Source organism: Lampris incognitus, chromosome 14 (assembly GCF_029633865.1).
Source record: "Lampris incognitus isolate fLamInc1 chromosome 14, fLamInc1.hap2, whole genome shotgun sequence".
Classification (NCBI taxonomy): domain Eukaryota; kingdom Metazoa; phylum Chordata; class Actinopteri; order Lampriformes; family Lampridae; genus Lampris; species Lampris incognitus.
The window spans coordinates 18,387,692-18,408,401 of NC_079224.1; the positions used below are offsets into that span (position 1 = coordinate 18,387,692).

Here is a 20,710-nt window from a genome sequence, read left to right on the forward strand (position 1 = left end):
AGGCAATTACAGACCACCGACAGGAGAGGCACTCATAAATGATTGAGTGGGGGGTTGGGGCGGGTGGAGGGAGAGGGGGAGATAAAGAGAGAGCGAGCTAATAAGATTCAGAGGGCTGAAAGTCTGTACTGTCACACAGGCTGTCAGTCGGGAAGCGGGCAAGAGAGAAACAATCTCTCCTCAACACTTCCTCTTTCTGGGGCTCTCTTTGCCCCCTCCCTCGCTCTCCTTTTTCCCGATCCTGAGGCCAAAGAACCGAGTCGAATTACCAGAGGGAACAGTTCCCCTACAGTCTACCCCTGCACCTTGCTCATTCTGGGAGTGTGTGTTGAGGCGTGTGTTTTAGCAACGTTCGGCCACAGTAAGGGCGAACTCTCTTAATGTATGCATGCTGATCTGTGACCTGCCTGTCTCTTCAGCCAGCGTTTAGTGTCTGCAGACCTTTGACCCGCGCACTGACCCTGGAGGAGCAGAGCAGTACTTAAGAGTGTGCACGTGGACCTGGATTTCACAGGCTAGAGAGAGATGTCTGGTGGGATAAGTGTAGCGTTTGTGTGTGTGTGTGTGTGTGTGTGTGTGTGTGTGTGTGTGTGTGTGTGTGTGTGTGTGTGTGTGTGTGTTCTCCTGGGTCGCCACCTTGTCGTGGTGGGGAAGCTTGCGTGTACCAATGATCCCAAGAGCTGTGCCGTCCGGAGCTTGGCTCCTGGTAGGGTCACCAAAGGCGGATAGGTCAAGAGGGAGGTTCCAGATGGAGCATGATCCAATAAAGACCTCAATGGTAGAACTGGTGGAAGACTGGGTGGCACGGTGGCCCAGTGGTTAGCGCTGTCGCCTCACAGCAAGAAGGTGCTGAGTTTGAGCCCCGGGATTGTCCATGCAAACTCCTCTGTGTGGAGGTTGCATGTTCTCCCTGTGTCTGCAGTGGGTTTTCTCCGGATGCTCCGGTTTCCCCCACCATCAAAAAGACATGCATGTTAGGGTTAATACTCCTGTCTGTGCCCCTGACCGAGGCATGGCAAGATGAACTGGAGTTGGACCCTGGGTGCTGCATGGCGGCTGCCCACTGCTCCTGGCTACACAGCTAGGATGGGTTAAATGCAGGGAGGAATTTCCCCACGGGGATCAATATATTATATCAAAATCAAAATAAAAAAAAGATGTCTCCGGGTCACAACGGCAGTGAAGGCGGATGAAGGCTGCAACAGAGCGTGGTCCCCAGTCGTCTTGGTTCTACATGCCATGTGACTCTGGCCACCCCCTGCCAAGGACCATGTAAGACGTAAAAAGCTGTCACAAGCAGGCTTCCTCCCATTATGCCGCTCAAAGATTGGCCTCTACACCTGCCTGAGGACCCAGAGGGAGGACGGTCATACTCCACCCCAAGTGACCGCTGTGTGTGTGTGTGTGTGTGTGTGTGTGTGTGTGTGTGTGTTTGAGAGAGGGAGAAATATTGAGTGTGTAGTAGCCCAGTGGCACATGAAAGTCTCTGTACGTTTCTGAAGAAAGCCATTCCCAGATTTGTGTGGCCCTCAGTTTTACATCTGGAGTCATAACTCCTTATGGTTCCGAGTTCAACCCTGGGTAAGGATCTACCCGTCATTTTAATGGTCGACTTAAGATTAGAGAACAAATCTTGCCTGTCAGGATGTCTGCTTTTCTCCCATCCTGTCCTTTTCTGTAGCCTTTTTTCTGCATTTCTTATGTTGCACCCCAATTGTGAGACACTTTGTACACTTTGTTTTACAAAATGTGTCATGTGCATTAAGTCACTGATGGAAGGTGCACTTTAGTGCAGTCCAGTCCAACGCTTCACCATCTGATTTCACCGACTAACACACTTTCAGCCAGGCAGGTTAGAACTAAACTGAAATCAGCCGTTGTAATGTTGGGTTGGTATGAAAACCTGAACATACGTGTACTGCCATGGCACACAACCGGGTACCACAGATGTAAGGGGCATTACATGAGATGGAAGGTGACTTAGCTTTGAGCTGTGAGCAGCGATGTCGTAGTGTGTGTGTGGGTGGGTGGGGGGGGGTACCAGGGCCCAGAAGCGAGGGGGGGCCTCGGGAAGCCTGGAATCAAAAGTTTGTTTTGGTTTGCAAATTTTTATTTCTAACTAATTTGTGTAATAACTTCAGTTAAAATTGGCTCAATACATCGGTTGAGGGACTTAAAGAAAATAGCGGAGGTTCTCTGAGGCCCCTCTCACCCCTCTCTGAGGCCCCTGTCACCCCTTACAAAAGGTGCGAAATGGTTTAGTCCGCCTCCTCATGAGCATCTCTCAGTGCAGCTCATCTAGTCCTGTCGCGAGTACAAGCACATCGTCATGTCAAAGAAAGCGTTTTGCTTTCTTTGGGAAATAATTTTGCTTTCTTTTGCGTCTTCTTTGGGTTCCAGATAGAATAGAATACACTTTATTTATGACAAATAAAGTGTATTCTATTCTATTCTATTCTATTCAGAAAAGAAAAAAGGAAAGGCAGAGAAGGCAAAATAAGGGAAAACAACTGTTGAGTAATTTCTTCCAAAAGAAAGGTGGCTGGCTAACTCCTAGGAGATATTTCTGTGGATGTTTAGGCTGCAAACATCAAGTCACTACCAGATGAAATACAGGGTATTCGCAATGAATGGGACTCCCTGCTCGCCGAGGCCTCCCTAGTAGCACAAGAAATGGAGATTCCTGCTCAATTTCGGAGTGAAGAGAGGCAAAAGCGGAAAAGGACACTTATGCCTGATGAGATGACACAAGAAGATGAAACTGAAGCGCGCGCAGAAAATTCATTCAAAACAACCCTTTTTTGTTGTGATGGATAGCATCATCAGTGACCTGAGTGTAAGCTTCCAGACCGCAGCAGCCGTATGTGAAACATTTGCACCTATTCTGAAGCTGACAGAGATGACTGAAGAGCAGATAAAGACAACATGCCAGGCACTCGGGAGAACATAGGAGAAGGGTCTCACAGCTGAATCTGAAAATGAAATGCTGCACCTGAGCACAATATATGGCATCACGTTTCCACATACTCTGTCCCCTCTTGAGCTCCTTAATGCCATCTGTAAGATGCAGCTGCAGGGTATTTTTGGAGAAACTTGTACAGCAGGATTTTCTGCACACTGCCTGTGACTGTTGCTGGGGGTAAACGGGCTTTCAGCAAGTTAAAATTAGTTAAAAACTACCTCAGATCAACGATGTGCCAGGAGAGGCTGAACAGCCTGGCATGACTCTCAAACGAAAGCCAATTAGCAAAACAATTAAAGATCTAATCAGTGGCTTTGAAAACATGAAGTCCCGTCAGTGGGCATTTACTGTGGAATAAACATCTTGGGTGTCAGCATCAGTACCCAAAGATGCATCAAAGTTTGAAGTGATATTGTGCATTTTTTCAGTCACTGCAAGATAGTAAGACAGGTTAAGTTAGGTTAAAATAGATGAATGTACTGTGATTGTAAATTATATACAGTATGCTAGAACTAAAAAAAAAGTGATGTGTGAGAGACGAAAGAGGAAAGGGGCCCACAGAGACTGCTTATGTATGGAGCCCAGAATTTTGTGCTACACCCCTGGCTGTGAGTTATATGTTGAGGGCTAGGGTGCCCCAGTAGCATAGCAGTCTGTTCCATTGTCTACCAATATGGGGATCGCCGGTTCGAATCCCCATGTTACCTCTGGCTCGGTCGGGCATCCCTCCAGTGGGAAGCTGGATGTGGGTATAGCACCTCCTCTGGTCAGTCAGGGTGCCTGTTCAGGGGGGAGGGGGAAGTGGGGGGAATAGCGTGATCCTCCCACATGCTACGCCCCCCTGGCGAAACTCCTCACTGTCGGGTGAAAAGAAGCGGCTGGCGACTCCACATGTATCGGAAGTGGTATGTGTTAGTCTGCAGCAGAGGCGGAAAACCCGGCTTCAGAAAGTAGAAGTACTAACCATGTATTTGCTCCACCCATGCACTAAACCAGCTGATTCTCATTAGTAGAACACTTCAGCCAGGTAGGAGAACTAATTAGTGAACTCAGCTGGTTTAGTCCATGGGTGGAGCAAATACATGGTTAGTACTTCTACTTTCTGAAGCCGGGTTGTCCACCTCTGGTCTGCAGCCCTCCCCGGATCGGCAGAGGGGGTGGTGGAACAGTGACCGAGACGGCTCAGAAGACTGGGGCAATTTGTCGGATACAATTGGAGAGAAAAAGGGGGGAAATTCCACACAAAGAGCTCCCCAAACAGGGATGAGAGGGATGCTGCCTGCCCTTCCACTCCTCACATAAGTTTTTCTTTTATTGCATGATGATGCTGGTCCCGTGGCTTGGTGTTCTTCATACATTTTATGTCCATTATAATTCTGTTATCCTCTTTCAATGTTGTATTATGTAAATTGCGTGAACACAACATCCATTGCACGCTGTCCGTCTTGGGAGAGAGATCCCTCCTCTGTTGCTCTCCCTGAGGTTTCTTCCTATTTTTTCTCCCTGTTAAAGGGTTTTTTTTAGGGAGTTGTTCCTTATCTGATGAGAGGGTCTAAGGACAGGATGTTGTGTTGCTGTTAAGCCCACTGAGGCAAATTTGTAATTTGTGGTATTGGGCTATACAAATAAAATTGATTTGATTTGATTGGACATCGGCCGATGGGAAGGGGCGACGGGAATTTGTGATGGGGAAGAGACTGATAATTCAACCCCCCCCCCCAGGGGGGGCTAAATCGTACCGCCGATTTACACCAAAGCAACATAGAGGAGAGATTTCTGGGTATCCTTGGCTCGCAAAAGCTCACAGAGACACAGTCATGCACACATCCAAAATCTCCAGAACCAGCGGAGGTGTGTTTGTGGGTCCACACATGATACCAAGGTGTATGGGAAGATATACGGTAGTGCAGGGCAGCATACACAGTGAAAAGATGTTACAGGTCCTGGAACACTTTACTGGACACTCATCTGTCACTGTAGCCATTGCAATTGTTTGCAAAGAGGATGTGTACCCACAAACCTTCCGTCCTCTGTTTCGTTCTTTATTTCTGTCTTCAGGAGACGTTTTCTGCAAACGTCTGTGTGGATGTGAGGGTTGACACAACACACACGGTTGCCAAATGTTTAAGTGAGAAATGATGGTTATTAGCATGTGCCCTCAGCAAGAGCTGCTGCCATTTTGCATCTGTCCCTCCTAACCCTGATAACACTTCAAATAGGACAGCAAGATGTGTGTAGTGTGTGTAGTTTGTTGACTACTTTGGGTCTCCTTTGTGTCGGTACAAGTGCTGCCGGCCTGTGCCTGGAGATTTGGCTCATTATTGTTGTGTAATTGTGTGAAATTGTGTGTGTGTGTGTGTGTGTGTGTGTGTGTGTGTGTGTGTGTGTGTGTGTGTGTGTGTGTGTGTGTGTGTGTGTGTGTGTGTGTGTGTGTGTGTGTGTGTTTGTGTGGAAGCCCATACACATATGAAGCATTCATATTTCCCTAAAGTGCAGCAACTGCCCCAGATAGTGATCAAACTATATTAGTACATTAAAGCTAGTTAGGTAGCCCATGATAGCTTGTGTGCATGTGTGTGCGTGTGTGTGCGTGCGTGCGTGCGTGTGTGTTTGTGGAATAATTGTGCCGCAATTAACTCATCATGCATCCTGCTGCCATCATCTCCTTTCTCCTTCCATCACCAGTATTAGTCAACACACATCATCCGTTCTTTCACTCTGCATCTTATTCTCTCCATTCACATACATGCTCTCTAACCCACACACACACCTGCACATACACACATACACACGTTCTCGCCATGCATCTGTGTCTGTGACACGCACAAACATACACTCACACATGCTTGCTCTCTCTCTCTCTCTCTCTCTCTCTCTCTCTCTCTCTCTCTCTCTCTCTCTCTCTCTCTCTCTCTCTCTCTCTCTCTCTCTCTCTCTGTCACACACACACACACACACACACACATAGACATAAGTGCACACATATGCACAGGCTTGCTGTATTATTCATCAGTTGTGTGCAGGGGCAACAGATGATAATGTCAAAGTTTATTTTAAAGAGCCGCTCCACTCACATCTCCGCCGGCCCATTCTTAACCTTGATAATCTCCACCTGGCAGCTTCTTCCCGGTCATGATGAGGTTCACTTGCATGGCAAGGAGTTAAGTAGGCAGGCAGAGATGGCGGATGGGTGTGTTTGGGCATCAGGCACAGCTGTGTCACAATAACATCGTTTAATTTGCCGACTGCAATAACTCTAAATTTAGATTTATTTTTTTCCCCTCTTGGTGACATTGCTGCAGGAACATGCTGCGACGTAAATATATGCTTCTGCACTTAGCGCTGGAACAACGTGACTGGAGCCATGCCGTAACTGCTATGATTAACAGCAGAAATAAACAAAAGAAGAGGCAAACAGCAACACCACTGCAACCAATAATGCCAGGAATCATAAATGTTATTGATAATATTGTTATGATTGTCAAAACGGATCACACACAAAGTAGTGCGCGTGTGTGATGAAAAATTAAAAAAAAAAACAGGAACAATACTGAATATGTCAAATTATAATGTATTGCAGAGAAAACACAAACAGTAATTTTAGATTATAGAATTTCAGTAGTAGAATAAATGCATCACTGTACATATCATACAGGCGGCACGGTGGCCCAGTGGTTAGCGCTTCTGCCTCACAGCAAGAAGGTCCTGGGTTCGAATCCCGGGGTTGTCTAACCTTGGGGGGGGGGGCATCCCAGGTCATCCTCTGTGTGGAGTTTGCATGTTCCCCTTGTGTCTGCGGTGGGTTTTCTGCGGCTGCTCCGGTTTCCCCCACCATCAAAAAGACATGCATGTTAGGGTTAATACTCCTGTCTGTGCCCCTGAGCAAGGCAATAGGAGGAAGAACTGGAACTGGTCCCCGGGCGCTGCACGGCGGCTGCCCACTGCTGCTAGCTACACAGCTAGGGCGGGTTAAATGCAGAGCCTAATGGCCCCACGGGGATCAATAAAGTAGTAAAAAAAAATGTATATATATACACACACACATTAAAGTCGATATCATTTACGTTATTGTCAAGAGGCAGCTTTCCATTCGGCCGGCCTCAGTTTCATGACCCCCCTATCCGTGCTGCTGCTGCTGTTATCAAGCCACAGAAACCGGACCCTCGTTTTTGATCCAAACAAGAATTTAAGTTATAGAGAGAAGATTCTGAAGACGTACTGGAGCCCAGTTTTTAACTTTGGAAACGTGGCCTTTATTCCTAAATTAGAAAAAAAAAACATATTATGTGTGTGGAAAGGCAAAATATAGGACACGACACCAGAAATGTTTCTTCCTCTTTGACATCTTTTCGTGTGGTTTCAGAAGACAACCGCACACACACACACACACACACACACACACATTATGGTGACTGTCTCGCAGCCCGGCACTGTTGTCTCATTAGGGTTGTGTAGCTGAGGAAACGCGCTACACTGTGGTCAAAGTTAAGGCTTTGATTCCTGCCACAGCCGCTCATGCTAAAAGTTAATGCGCTCGCAATGCAATTCAGCACTTTCGACAAAAGCATCAACAAACTGGCCCACCACACATCACGATGGAGCCAAACCGTTATATTTTCTAACCCTGAGGACAAGTTTTTTTTTTATCAACCTTAAATTCACTACATTACACAAGACAATCCGATCCGGATCGTAACCTTACAAACAGCAGCCAGGCTAGCCAGCAGACGGTAACATGCTAGTTTGCCGGCGTCGTTGCCTGCGGGGACACAGTGTGCTAAAAACTCACGATGCTCTCATTGCCTCTCCCTGGATTAAGACTGCCCTAAATATAGCTTATGCAGGACTTGCTGGTGGGTTTTGTTTTCAAATGTACAAAAGGGGGACGGTGGGCATGTCACCTGTCTGAAACGTGTTGTCAAAATCTGACAAACCAAGATATAACACATTAAAAAAACAGTAACAATGTACTTTTGGGGGGGGGGGGTTCCCCATTTTTCTCCATTTCTCTCCCCAATTGCACTTGACCAATTACCCCACTCTTCTAAGCTGTCCTGGTCGCTGCTCCACCCGCTCTGCCGATCCGGGGAGGGCTGAAGACTACCACATGCCTCCTCCAATACATGTGGAGTCACCAGCCGCTTCTTTTCACCTGACAGTGAGGAGTTTCACCAGGGGGACATAGCACGTGGGAGGATCACGGTATTCCCCCCAGTTCCTCCTCCCCCTGGTAGAGGCACCCCCAACCGACCAGAGGGGACGCTAGTGCAGTGACCAAGACACATACCCACATCTGGCTTCCCACCCACAGACACGGCCAATTGTGTCTGTAGGGATTGTGTCTGGAGGTAACACAGGGATTCGAACCGGCGATCCCCGTGTTGGTAGGCAACAGAATAGAATGTTGAACAATGTACAAATTCTATCTAATAGTACTGTTTTGTGGGTTGGACATGTATTTTCCTTTTCCTATTATTGTCAGTTTCCTTTAGTCAGCCACACAGAAAGTGCATAAGAGACATGAACCATAAACACCATGTTCTACTTACAGTCTCACCAGATGAGAGAGAGGGGGGGGCGAGCCAGCATCTGGTGCAAATCCAGCTCCTCCAGCTCTTCTGGTATGATAGAGAGTTGTGCGATGAACATGTAACCTCGTTGGCATTGATCACTCTCCCCCATCTCGGCACTGTTGATTGGTAGGGTCCGCTCAACTCATAGCTCATACGTCAATGCTAAACAAATGACAAACTCATATATGGGTTATCCTCTTCCACATTCAAATCTCTCTCTCTCTCCCTCCCTCTCGTGTTTGCATTGCAGTTCTCATGCTAGTACGCTCATGCTCTAACCAGCACAAGAGATGCATCCCGTCAGTAATTACATACACTACACTTCAATGCAGACTGAATTATAGCTCGCACATTTTGTGATTGGCTAAACAACTCAAGGCACCCCTTATTTTAAAGTCTCAACACAGTGGAAGAAGCAGCGTCTCATATCTAACCATCTGAAAGGACCCACAGTTGACATCACACTGCTCATCAGTTTTTATTTGATCATAAATGAGGTACATAATTCCGAAATGAGGTATCCACAGTTTTAATCATGGGGTATCTTCTCTGACAAAATGATTAAGAGGATGAAATTAAAACAAATCACGCTACTCACAGAAAGCTCGTCTGGACACAACGTTTATTGAGAGAACGTTGTGTCCGGATGAACCCGATTCAAGTTCCTGGGATTTCCTTACCTGGGTTATTGAGGATGCATAAAGACCACTCACACTACTTTTCAAAGCAGAGTTGTTCCCTGGCTACAAGGCAGAAATACAGACGGGTGACAAATTAAAGCAAAACATTGAAGGCTTGACCCCTACAGTGAGGGGGTCCAGCAGCTTTGTTATGCTGTGGGGGGGCATTTTCCTGGTGTGATTTGGATCCACTTGTGCCCTTAGAGTGAAAGTTCACTGCAAACCAATACCAAGTTATTCTGAGTGATCATTATGCTGTGATGAAATATTTCTATGCTGATGGGGGTGGTCTCCTCCAGGATGACAATGCCCCCATCCACGAGGGGCCACTGAATGGTTTGATGAGGATGAAAATGATGTAAATCATATGCTATGGCCTTCACAGTCACCAAATCTCACCCAGTTGAACACTTCTGGGAGATTTTGGACCGGCGTGTTTGACAGTGCTCTCCACCACCATCATCAAAACACCAAATGAGGGAATATCTCTTGGAAGAATGGTGTCCATCCCTCCAGTAGAGTTCAGAGACTTGTAGACTCTATGACAAGTAGCATTGAAGCTGTTCTGGAGGCTTGTGATGTGTGTGTGTGTGTGTGTGTGTGTGTGTGTGTGTGTGTGTGTGTGTGTGTGTGTGTGTGTGTGTGTGTGTGTGTGTGTGTGTGTGTGTGTGTGTGTGTGTGTGTGTATATATGTGTGGTGTCTACAGTTGAAGGTCTGATCACCCAACTTTCTTCACCATACTGTAATGCTCCCCCTGGTGGTGAAGAAGAAATGTAGAATGAATGGTGTTTTATATTAAGGCGTTGGTTGAGTGGGGGTTCCTATACCTTGGGAGCCTAGACAGCACATGGGCATCTTAATTTACATCCTGAGAGTGATACCCAGACCTTGCACTAAAGACTTAATGGGTTGGCTGGATCAACAAATTGATGACATACAATAGCACCAAACCCTGCACTGTTGTTTATAATGACAAGGACTTTGAAATTAATCCTTAATTTAACATCGCTAGTGCAAGGGAGATGTCAGGTTTTAGCACAGTCTTTGTCAGTGATCTAGCAGCAGAGGTCTGAACTAGTTGTAGGTGAGCAACTGTTGTTCGACTTCATCAAATAAAAAATATAATGAGCCTCTCTAAATCCCAGATAGACAAAATAGAATATATGCTATTGGTATATCTTAGCTCAATAAGTGACTCTATTAAAACTGAGTAAGTGAATCTATTCAAAATTTAAATGAGCTTCAGAAATGACATGAACTACATGGCCAAATGTATGTGGACACCTGAACATCACACCCATGTGTGCTTGTTGAACATCTCATTACAAAACCATGGGCATTGATATGGAAGTAGTCACCCCTTTGCTGCTATGGCAGTCTCCATTCTTCTGGGAAGGCTTTGTACTAGATTTTGGATCATGACTGTAGGGATTCGCTCCCATTCAGCCACAAGAGCATTAGTGAGGTCGGATACTGATGTTGGGAAGAAGGCCTGGCTCGCAGTCGGCATTCCAGTCCATCCCAAAGGTGTTAGATGGGGTTGAGGTCAGGGCTCCATGCAGGCCAGTCAAGGTCTTCCATACCAAACTCGGCAAATTATGACTTTATGGACCTCACGTTGTGCATGGGGGCATTGTCCTGCTGAAACACGAAAAGGCCTTCCCCAAATTGATGCCACAAAGTTGGAAGCACACAGTTCTCTAGAATGTCATTGTAGGCTGTAGCATTAAAATTTTCCTTCACTGGAACTAATGGGCTGAGCCCAAATGATGAACAACAGCCCCAGACCATCATCCTCCAGCAAACATTACAGTTGGCACTATGCATTCGGGCAGGTAGCGTTCTCCTGATAGCCGCCAAACCCAGATGTTACTCTCAGACTGTGAAGCGTGATTCATAAATGGTAAATGGACTGCATTCATATAGTGCTTTTCTAGTCTACCGACCACTCAAGGTGCTTTACAATGTATGCCTCACATTCACCCATTCACATACACACATTCATACACTGATGGTGGAGGCTGGCATGCAAGGCAACAATCTGCTCATCAGGAGCAGTTAAGGGTTCAGTATCTTGCTCAAGGACACTCTGGAGGAGCCGGGGATCGATCCAGTGACCTTTTGATTACTAGACGACGTGCTCTACCTCCTGAGCAATGCCGCCCCAATGCCGTCCCCATGCTGACTTTAATTTTTCATCACTCCGAATGCATTTCTACTGCTCCAGAGTCCAATGGCAGTGTGCTTTACACCATTTCATCCGACCCTTGGCATTGCGCATGGGGATCTTAGGCTTGTTTGCAGCTGCTTGGCTGTGGAAACCCATTGCATGAAGCTCCCGATGAACAGTTCTTGTGCTGATGTTGCTTCCAGAGGCAGTTTGATTTTTACACGCTATGTGCTTTAGCACTCGGTGGTCCTGTTCTGTGGTCTTGTGTGGCCTGCCGCTTCACGGGTGAGCTGTTGTTGCTCCGAGACGTTTCCACTTCACAATAACAAGACTTAAGTTGACCGGGGCAGCTGTAGCAGAGCAGAAATTTGACCAAATGACCTGTCGGAAAGGTGGCATCCTATGACAGTGCCACGTTGAAAGTCACTGAGCCATTCAGTGCGACCCGTTCTATTGCCAAAGATTGTTTACGGAGATTACATGGCTGTAAACTTGATTATATGCACCTGTTGGCAGTGGGTGCGGCTGAAATAGAACCCACAAACCAGAAGGGGTGTTCACATACTGTTGGCCATGTAGCAACATCGAGCACATACCTTTAGCTAGCTTCACTGTTATAAACCTTTTATAGCTCAAATGAAGAAAAGCATATGCCATCCAGTCTTGAATTGTTGCAAGGCTTTCTTATAAGGTGTAACTTATTTAGCACTGGCTTTATAAAACTGAATCTCATCAGCATAACAACGATGACAGGCACAGCTAAACCAACATTGTTCTATGCACAAGAGAAAATGAAATTGGTCCTAAAAGTGACCATTTCATCTAGCTGTCTGTAAAAGTTAAAGCTGGAACTTTATTAGCAATCAGTATTTTTAAAACGTTCATCAAGACCTTGTGGTCATGGGAATATAATAATAATAATAATAATGATAATAATAACAACAATATATTTTATTCATGGGCGCCTTTCAGAGCACTCAAGGACACCTTACAGAACACAGTTAAAAAAAAAAAAAAAAACAAGTCGTTTATTTATATAGCACATTTAAAACAACCACAGTTGAACCAAAGTGCTGCACAAGCTTAAAATACAATATAAAGTAAGTGACACATATGAATATAAAAATATATATGTAAAGAATAAATAATAAAATTAAGAATGTAAAATGTAAAGAATAAAACATAAGAGTAAAAGTATATTTGCACAATAAAATCACGGTGTCAAGCTCAACTTGAATTGAATGCCAGCGAGAAGAGGTAGGTCTTTAACAAAGATTTAAAAGTATCTAGGGTCTGAGCAGATCCTATGTGTACTGGTAAGTTGTCCCAGAGATCAGGGGACAGCCACTGCAAAGGCTCAAGCAGCACCGTCACTCACAACTTTCACGAGGGTCATGTCAGAGCTGAGATTTTAGCAGAAATCTGATTTGAATTGATCCAAAGTGTTGCCGATTTCAATGAATTCAAGGCACTGCTTAAAAACAAGGTTTTTCCCCTAGATTTTAGATTGTATGATTTCTAAAGATTTGATCTGGACATAAAATCTTTAAATTCCAGAGATCAGTCTATAATTTGTAGGATCAAAACACAATCAAGGTTTTGTTGTTTCAGGAGGGGCTGGACTGAAACAACCGGAAAGTATTCAGGCATACAGACAAGTGGTAGAGAACTGTTCCTAACACTGTGCAGATAAGGGCGAATGGTAACCAAGACCTCTATGAGGAATTTAGTGGCTTCTTTATTCACACCAAACATCGCAAGCATGTCATGGCACAAGAATGAGACTGGGGGGATCCGGGTAGCCTGGCAGTCTATTCCGTTGCCTACCAACGGCTTGGTCGGGCGTCCCTAGAGACACAATTGGCCGTGTCTGCGGGTGGGAAGCAGGATGTGGGTTTGTGTCCTGGTCACTGCACCTAGCGCCTCCTCTGGTTGGCCAGGGCATCTGTTCAGGGAGGAGGGGGAACTGGGGGGAATAGCGTGATTCTCCCACATGCTACGTCCCCCTGGTGAAACTCCTCACTGTCAGGTGAAAAGAAGCGGCTGGCGACTCCACATGTATCGGAGGAGGCATGTGGGTTGTCTGCAGCCCTCCAGCAACCAGGATGGCTCAGAAGAGTGGAGTAATTGGCCAAGTACAACTGGGGAGAAAAAGGGGGGGAGGAAAAAAGAGTGAGACTTTCACTTTGAGCTGAGGATTTTAAAAAAAACATTGTGACACTACACACACACACACACACACACACACACACACACACACACACACACAGTGCTGGTATTTGAGTTGTGTCTTTTCAAAGGAGTGATGGTTTGATTTGTAGCAATGTAACATGTATGACGACATGCTGAGCTGCGTAATTACCTTTCACGTAGTGCATGCTCGGACTGCCTTCAAAGTCTTTGTTTATTTTTTTAGGAACATGTTTGTTCCAAGCCCTGTGCATCTCATTAAATACTGCATTATGCACAGTGTATCCCTTGAAACCATTATTTTTGCACACTTTGATACATGTACTGCTTTGATGCTAAAAACTTTCTCTGTCCTTTTCTCCCTCCATCCCCCTCTCTTTCTTTTCGAAATTCTCCCTTCTGTTTCCACCAATTTCTCTCTTGCTGTGACTTCCCCTGTTTCTGTCCTCCCTCCCTCCCTCCCTCCGTCTTTCCTCCCCATCCCTTTCTGTATGTGCTTCCTCAGTGGGGCGTCTGCTTATTGAGTTCAGTTCCCAAATGACCATGGAACGAGTGCAGAAAGAAAACCCAAACGTGACGGAGGGAGGCCGCTACACCCCCCCTGACTGCCGGCCCAGATGGAAGGTCTGTACATTTCTTTTGTCTTCCATCTGCCTGACGGGCTGCCTGCCTTTGAGTCAGTGTCTACAGCATTTGCTCCGTCTCCACACCAGACAAAGCATTCTCACCACGTTGCATCATACATTGATGCGATTGAAAGAGGCATTGATATCGAAGGTTCCCGGTGGTGTCTGTATAGAGAGGTGGTGGGTGTTCCATAACCCCAATTTGAAATGTCCTGCCTGATTTTAAGTTGTTAATTACATGCAGCTTTGGTAGTGGTTAGAGTTACAATCAGGTAGTGGGGGGCATTCAGGTAGTGTAGCGGTCTATTCCATTGCCTACCAACACGGGGATCCTGGTTCGAATCCCTGTGTTACCTCCAGCTTGGTCAGGCGTCCCTACAGACACAATTGGCCGTGTCTGCAGGTGGGAAGCTGAATGTGGGTATGTGTCCTGGTCGCTGCACTAGCACCTGTTCGGGGGGGAGGGGGAACTGGGGGGGAATAGCGTGATCCTCCCACGCGCCGTCCCCCTGGTGAAACTCCTCACTGTCAGATGAAAAGAAGCGGCTGGTGACTCCACATGTATCAGAGGAGATGTGGTGGTCTGCAGCCCTCCCTAGATCAGCAGAGAGGGTGGAACAGTGACTTGGATGGCTTGGAAGAATGGGGTAATTGGCCAGATACAGTTGAGGAGAAAAATGGGGAAATTTTCAAAAAAAAAAATAAATCAGGTAGTAATTAGGATGGGGTAAAAATTAAGTAGTGGTTAAGGTTAGGGTTGACCCACCACGTCTCCTATAGCTGCCAAAGAATACGTTCTGTGTAATATATTGATTTGTAAATAGGAGAGTTGAGGAGTGATTAATATTCATTGCTTTGTTATTAAATTAACTGGTGCCTTAAAGGATGTCATGTTATGTTAGTCACAGAGTGGAAGAAAATTGACCTCGCTATTCTGTAATTGCGCACGCTATCTGCCCGTATACACTTATAACCCCTGAATGTGAAATGTTGACCTACTTCATTCAAATCAGTGTGTAACTCACAAAATGTTTGCTGTTTTATTTTGCAAACCAAAAATGTGTTCTGCTAATCCGATTGTCCTTTTTTGTCTGCAGTTAAGAAAATGACATGATTAGTTATGTTATGTAGCCAAACCCTTCCCAAATATGACTTGGGGTACTATTGAAGCCTTGACAATGTCAGTAAATTGGAGTAAAATACAGACATTGCTTACCCCGTGCGAATACGCTACACGAAACACAGACATGGGGGGAGGAGGGGGGTAATTTCTAAATCACATGAGCTTGCCAGGTAATACAAGTCCCGTGCAAATAGGACTTTAGTATTTAAATGAGCTGGCTACTCTTCCAAACTCAGCAAATTTTATATTTTTTGGTTTGAAATAACTGTGATGGCCTGGCAGCCTGTCCAGGGTGTCTCCCCGCCTGCCGCCCAATGACTGCTGGGATAGGCTCCAGCATCCCCGCGACCCGAATTCGGATGAGCGGCTTGGATAATGGGTGGATGGATGGATTTGAAATAACGTTTTTTTTTCTATAATGTGGACCGTGAAAATAAAAGTGGAAAATGAGATTAATCGGAAGGCTTTCTTTTTGTTTCTCAGGTTGTGAAATCATGCTTGACTTTCTAAACCATAAGACAAGCCAAGACTTGAATCTGTAACACAATTTATGAATAAAAAAACTCTTTGTGTACAGTTCAGGATTATATCAGGCATAATTTAACCCGGATATGAGGATTTCTGGTGCAGAACCATTCACTCTTCAATGAACTGCAGCTCATTTGATCATAATTGCTTTAACAAACATTCTTCATTGTCTGAAAATTGTCAATCTCAGCAGAGTTGTTCCAGAAAACCTCTCTTGTTTACTGGTTGTTTTTATGTCTTGATTTATCAAATTCCAGCTTTGCAAGACACTTAACATCTTCATCGCTCTTGATTGAATCGTCCTGATGGATAATATTGGAATTGATTCGAGTGGAGTAAGATTGGTTTTGTCAGGTTAGATTTTCCTGGTTAACACAAACAAATTACCAACTGGATCTGTTCCCGTGCATAGGTGGCCATTATCATCCCGTTCCGCCACAGGGACAACCATCTAAAGTACTGGCTCCACTACCTCCACCCTATTCTCAGACGACAGAGGATCGACTACGGCATCTATATCATCAACCAGGTCAGTCGTTCCTGTGGCCTTAATTATCCCTGAAAAATGTCTCTCGCATGAGGACGATGGATCCGCAACTGCTCCATATTTGGTTCCTTTAGCTGCACCCCACACAGCAGAGTTTGATGGTGACATCGTTGTTAACGAATGGGTAGGTGGATGTTGACGATGCGGATAGATGGGGAACACAAGCCTGATGAGAAATATACCCTACAGAAACACCTCGTATCAAACTCAAGATTTATAGGGGAACTTTGCCTTAACTATCTGACCACTCATCTGTTAAAAAAAAAAACCAGAAATGTGATAAAATAAATTGATTAACATGATTGTGGCCATCATTAAGTGTTAATAATAGGTTAATCAGTTTGCTTAGAATTGAGTATTTAATATAAGTATTTTATCTTAATCACATTTTAATCCCTATATATAATGAATGGACAATGCAGCCCTTCATGCACTTCTTATAAATGACAAGTTCCTCTGGTACACTGCATATTGTCTAGTTTTGCCTTTCTTTCCTCTGCCAAACTGGCAAAAACGGAGAAAATTTATTCAAAGTTTATTTAATTTTGCTGGGTTTGTGTACTCATCATTGAAACTCATTTGCTGGCACATGAAATCTGCACCGCTTGCAGAAAGCCATAATAAAAAGCTGCACAACAAGCACCGTGTTCCGAGCAAAGTTTTGTGTTTGTGAATATGAAATAGGGTACAAATTTTCTACACTAATTTGGGTAAGAATTCCTCTGCTGCAATACTGATAATGAGCTCTCGGCTCTGCCCTCTCTTTCCCCTGTGGACCTTGTGTAACGCCTTAATCGCTCCCCTGTGGAAGAAAACCTTAGGTTCCGCCTGCCCCTTCTGTCCCCCTCCCTTGGTATGGATATTTTCCAGTCTCTTATTCTCACCATTTCTCTCTGTCACTTTTCTCATACACACACACACATTTGTGTGCAAACACACGCACACACCCCTTGAACGTTTTGTTGAGATGTTCTCCGGCCAGGGTAAGGTTATCTCTGAGTGTGGTAATAATGGTCACGGCATTTGGAGTGTGTGGCATGGCGGCTAAGTGGTTAGACCGTTGCCTCACAGCGAAAGGGTCCTGGGTTTTCAACCCAGCATTCCTGTCATTTCCTTGTGTTTCTGTGCAGTTCTGCTGAATACTTTGCTTTCTTTTCTATCCAAAGAAATGCAAGTCAAATAAAGATAAGACGATAAGTAAATTGCCTGTAGGAATGAACATTTCTCTATGTTGACTGGAGTTCGGCTGAGCACGTCTTCTGCCTTTGCACCAAAAGTCCACTGGGTTTCGGCTTCTGTGGGCTTGAATGGATTGTGTGAATATAAAGATAAATGAAGTGGGTATAGAGACCAGACCATTGTGGCTGGGGACATCGGATTATTTTCCAATTAAACCTTTATTCTCCATTTTACCATTCACGCTATCATCATAAAGATAGTTTTTTTTCTTCCTCTTTTAACAAAATTGTCATGACTGCTATAAGACTTTAAAATGCTATTATGCATTTAGTGACGATGAAAAAGTGTAAAAAAAAAAAAGAAGTGGATCCAATGGGGGCAGATATTTTTGTTAATCTTTACTGTAGTTTGACTCAAGAGAAATTTGTAGAATCGAGTGACTAGGTCTTCAAATAATACGGTTCACCCAAGCATTGACATAATGTCACTTGATTCAAAAGAGTTCTTTAAACAAGTTGATCTCCTTTTTCTTTTCTTTGCAATAGAAATTTGTGACATCTGCAAGATCATCTCCTTTCTTTACCATCAGTCTCAAATGTGTATGAAAAAGCAGAAAATACATTGGACTACTACTACTACTACTACTACTACTACTTTCGGCTGCTCCCGGTAGGGGTCTCCGCAGCGGCTCATCCATTTCCATCTCTTCCTGTCCTCTGCATCTTCCTCTGTCACACCAGCCACCTACGTGTCCTCCCTCACCACATCCATAAACCTCCTCTTTGGCCTTCCTCTTTTCCTCTTCCCTGGCATCTCCATATTCAGCATCCTTCTCCCAATATACCCAGCATCTCTCCTCTACACACGTCCAAACCATCTCAATCTTGCCTCTCTTGCTTTGTCTCCAAACTGTCCAACCTGAGCGGTCCCTCTAATATACCCATTCCTAATCCTGTCCTTCTTTATCACTCCCAGTGAAAATCTTAGCATCTTCAACTCTGCCACCTCCAGCTCTACCTCCTGTCTTTTCATCAGTGCCACTGTCTCCAAACCATATAACATAGCTGGTCTCACTACCATCTTGTAAACCTTCCCTTTAACTCTTGCTGGTACCCTTCTGTCACAAATCACTCCTGGCACTCTTCTCAACCCCCTCCACCCTGCCTGCACTCTCTTCTTCACCTCTCTACTGCACTCCCCGTTACTTTGGACAGTTGACCCCAAGTATTTAAACTCAAATGCCTTCATCACCTCTACTCCTTGCATCCTCATCATTCCACTGTCCTCCCTCTCATTCATGCATAGGCATTCTGTCTTGCTCCTACTGACTTTCATTCCTCTTCTCTCCAGTGCATACCTCCACCTCTCCAGGCTCTCCTCAACCTGCACCCTACTCTCGCTACAGATCACAATGTCATCCGCGAACATCATCGTCCATGGAGACTCCTGCCTGATCTTGTTCGTCAACCTGTCCATTACCATTGCAAACAAGAAAGGGCTCAGAGCCGATCCTTGATGTAATCCCACCTCCACCTTGAACCCATCTATCATTCCAACCACACACCTCACCACTGTCACATTGCCCTTATACATATCCTGCACCACTCCTACATACTTTTCTGCAGCTCCCAACTTCCTTATACAATACCACACCTCCTCTCTCGGCACCCTGTCATATGCTTTCTCTAAATCCACAAAGACACAATATAACTCCTTCTGGCCTTCTCTATACTTCTCCATCAACATTCTCAAAGCAAACATCGCATCTGTAGTGCTCTTTCGTGGCATGAAATTACATTAGACTAATTTTCTCCCCAATTGTACTTGGCCAATTACCCTCTTTTCTGAGCCTTCGCAGTCGCTGCTCCACCCCCTCTGCTGGGCTGCAGACTACCACATGCCTCCTCCAATACATACGGAGTCACCAGCCGCTTTTCACCTGACAGTGAGGAGTTTTACCAGGAGGACGTAATGCATGGGAGGATCATGCTATTCCCCCCAGTTCCCCCTACCCCCGAACAGGCACCCCGACCGACCAGAGGAGGCGCTAGTGCAGCGATCAGGACACATACCCACATCTGGCTTCCCACCCGCAGACACGGTCAATTGTCTCTGTAGGGACACCCAACCAAGCCAAACCGGTGATCCCTGTGTTGGTAGGCAATGGAATAGACCACTACACTATCCAGATTCCCCCCCCCCATGATTTTAGACTAATTAAACAGAACTATGAAGCTTCTATACAGATGTAACACCTCAAATTTTGAGTTATAGATTTTCATAGGGAAGTAATGTCTAAGCATACACCCTTTCACAGGGGGGTCAGATTTAAGATGGCTGGTGCTCCATAAGAATCAGTGCCCTGCTCAGTGACACTGAGGTGCTTGCCAACTTGGACACTTGAACCCATGTCCTTGGTTTTAAGGCTTGTGTTTAACGGCTTTTCTTCTCCTTACATTTATCCGATATAGGAATCTACATTCTCAAGTCTCTCAGAAGGTCTTAGCACCATCACGCGCTGCAGGATTACTATTCTGCTTTTTTTCTTGTGAAATGGTGGAGCTCCAGCTGGGCTGAGCACGCTCGCCCATTCAATGTTTTTTTTTCCAGCCTTGCACTTCAAACAGACACTGGCCTGCTGCCCCACATGTACTTAAGAAAGAAACTGTCAAATTCTGCTCTATAATTTAAATTTTAAGGGATTTATCCTCTTGTGCACTTTTAAAAGTTTTTGAATTACCATTGGCTCTCAGTGGGTGAGCCGCTCAGAGGCAGGCAGCTTTGTTCAGCTGCTGATGGCAGTCCACACAGGGGTTAATTTAGGTTGTCTGAATGAGTGACATAGTTCTCTTTGCTTTTATGTAACTCTCGAATCCGCCATGAAATTTTCAAAATTTGCGGCTACGGCTCACTTGTTACCCACCGGTCCGGCTCGGCAAACTGCAGAAAGGCAAATCCCTTGGTTGTTCCTTCGTGTGATTTTGCTTAAAATTTGAATTCTGTACTCATGTTTTAGGAAACGTATCTTTCTAACTTAACGGTAATTGCTCCTCGGAGATTTAAATTTTTTTAAAAAAGCACACAACAAACATCTATTTCTCATCGTCAGTTTTCCGGTTTATTTTAAGCAG

The 20,710-nt window shown here is 45.1% G+C and overlaps 1 protein-coding gene across 1 annotated transcript in view; it reads left to right on the forward strand.

The window, feature by feature from the left end:
• Positions 1-20,710, forward strand: part of b4galt2 (UDP-Gal:betaGlcNAc beta 1,4- galactosyltransferase, polypeptide 2) — a 243,398-nt gene that overhangs the window by 125,758 nt on the left and 96,930 nt on the right. The window contains exons 3-4 of the mRNA XM_056293237.1: positions 14,082-14,200; positions 16,266-16,382. Coding sequence (XP_056149212.1) covers positions 14,082-14,200; positions 16,266-16,382 — 236 coding nt within the window. The remainder of the gene's footprint in view (positions 1-14,081; positions 14,201-16,265; positions 16,383-20,710) is intronic.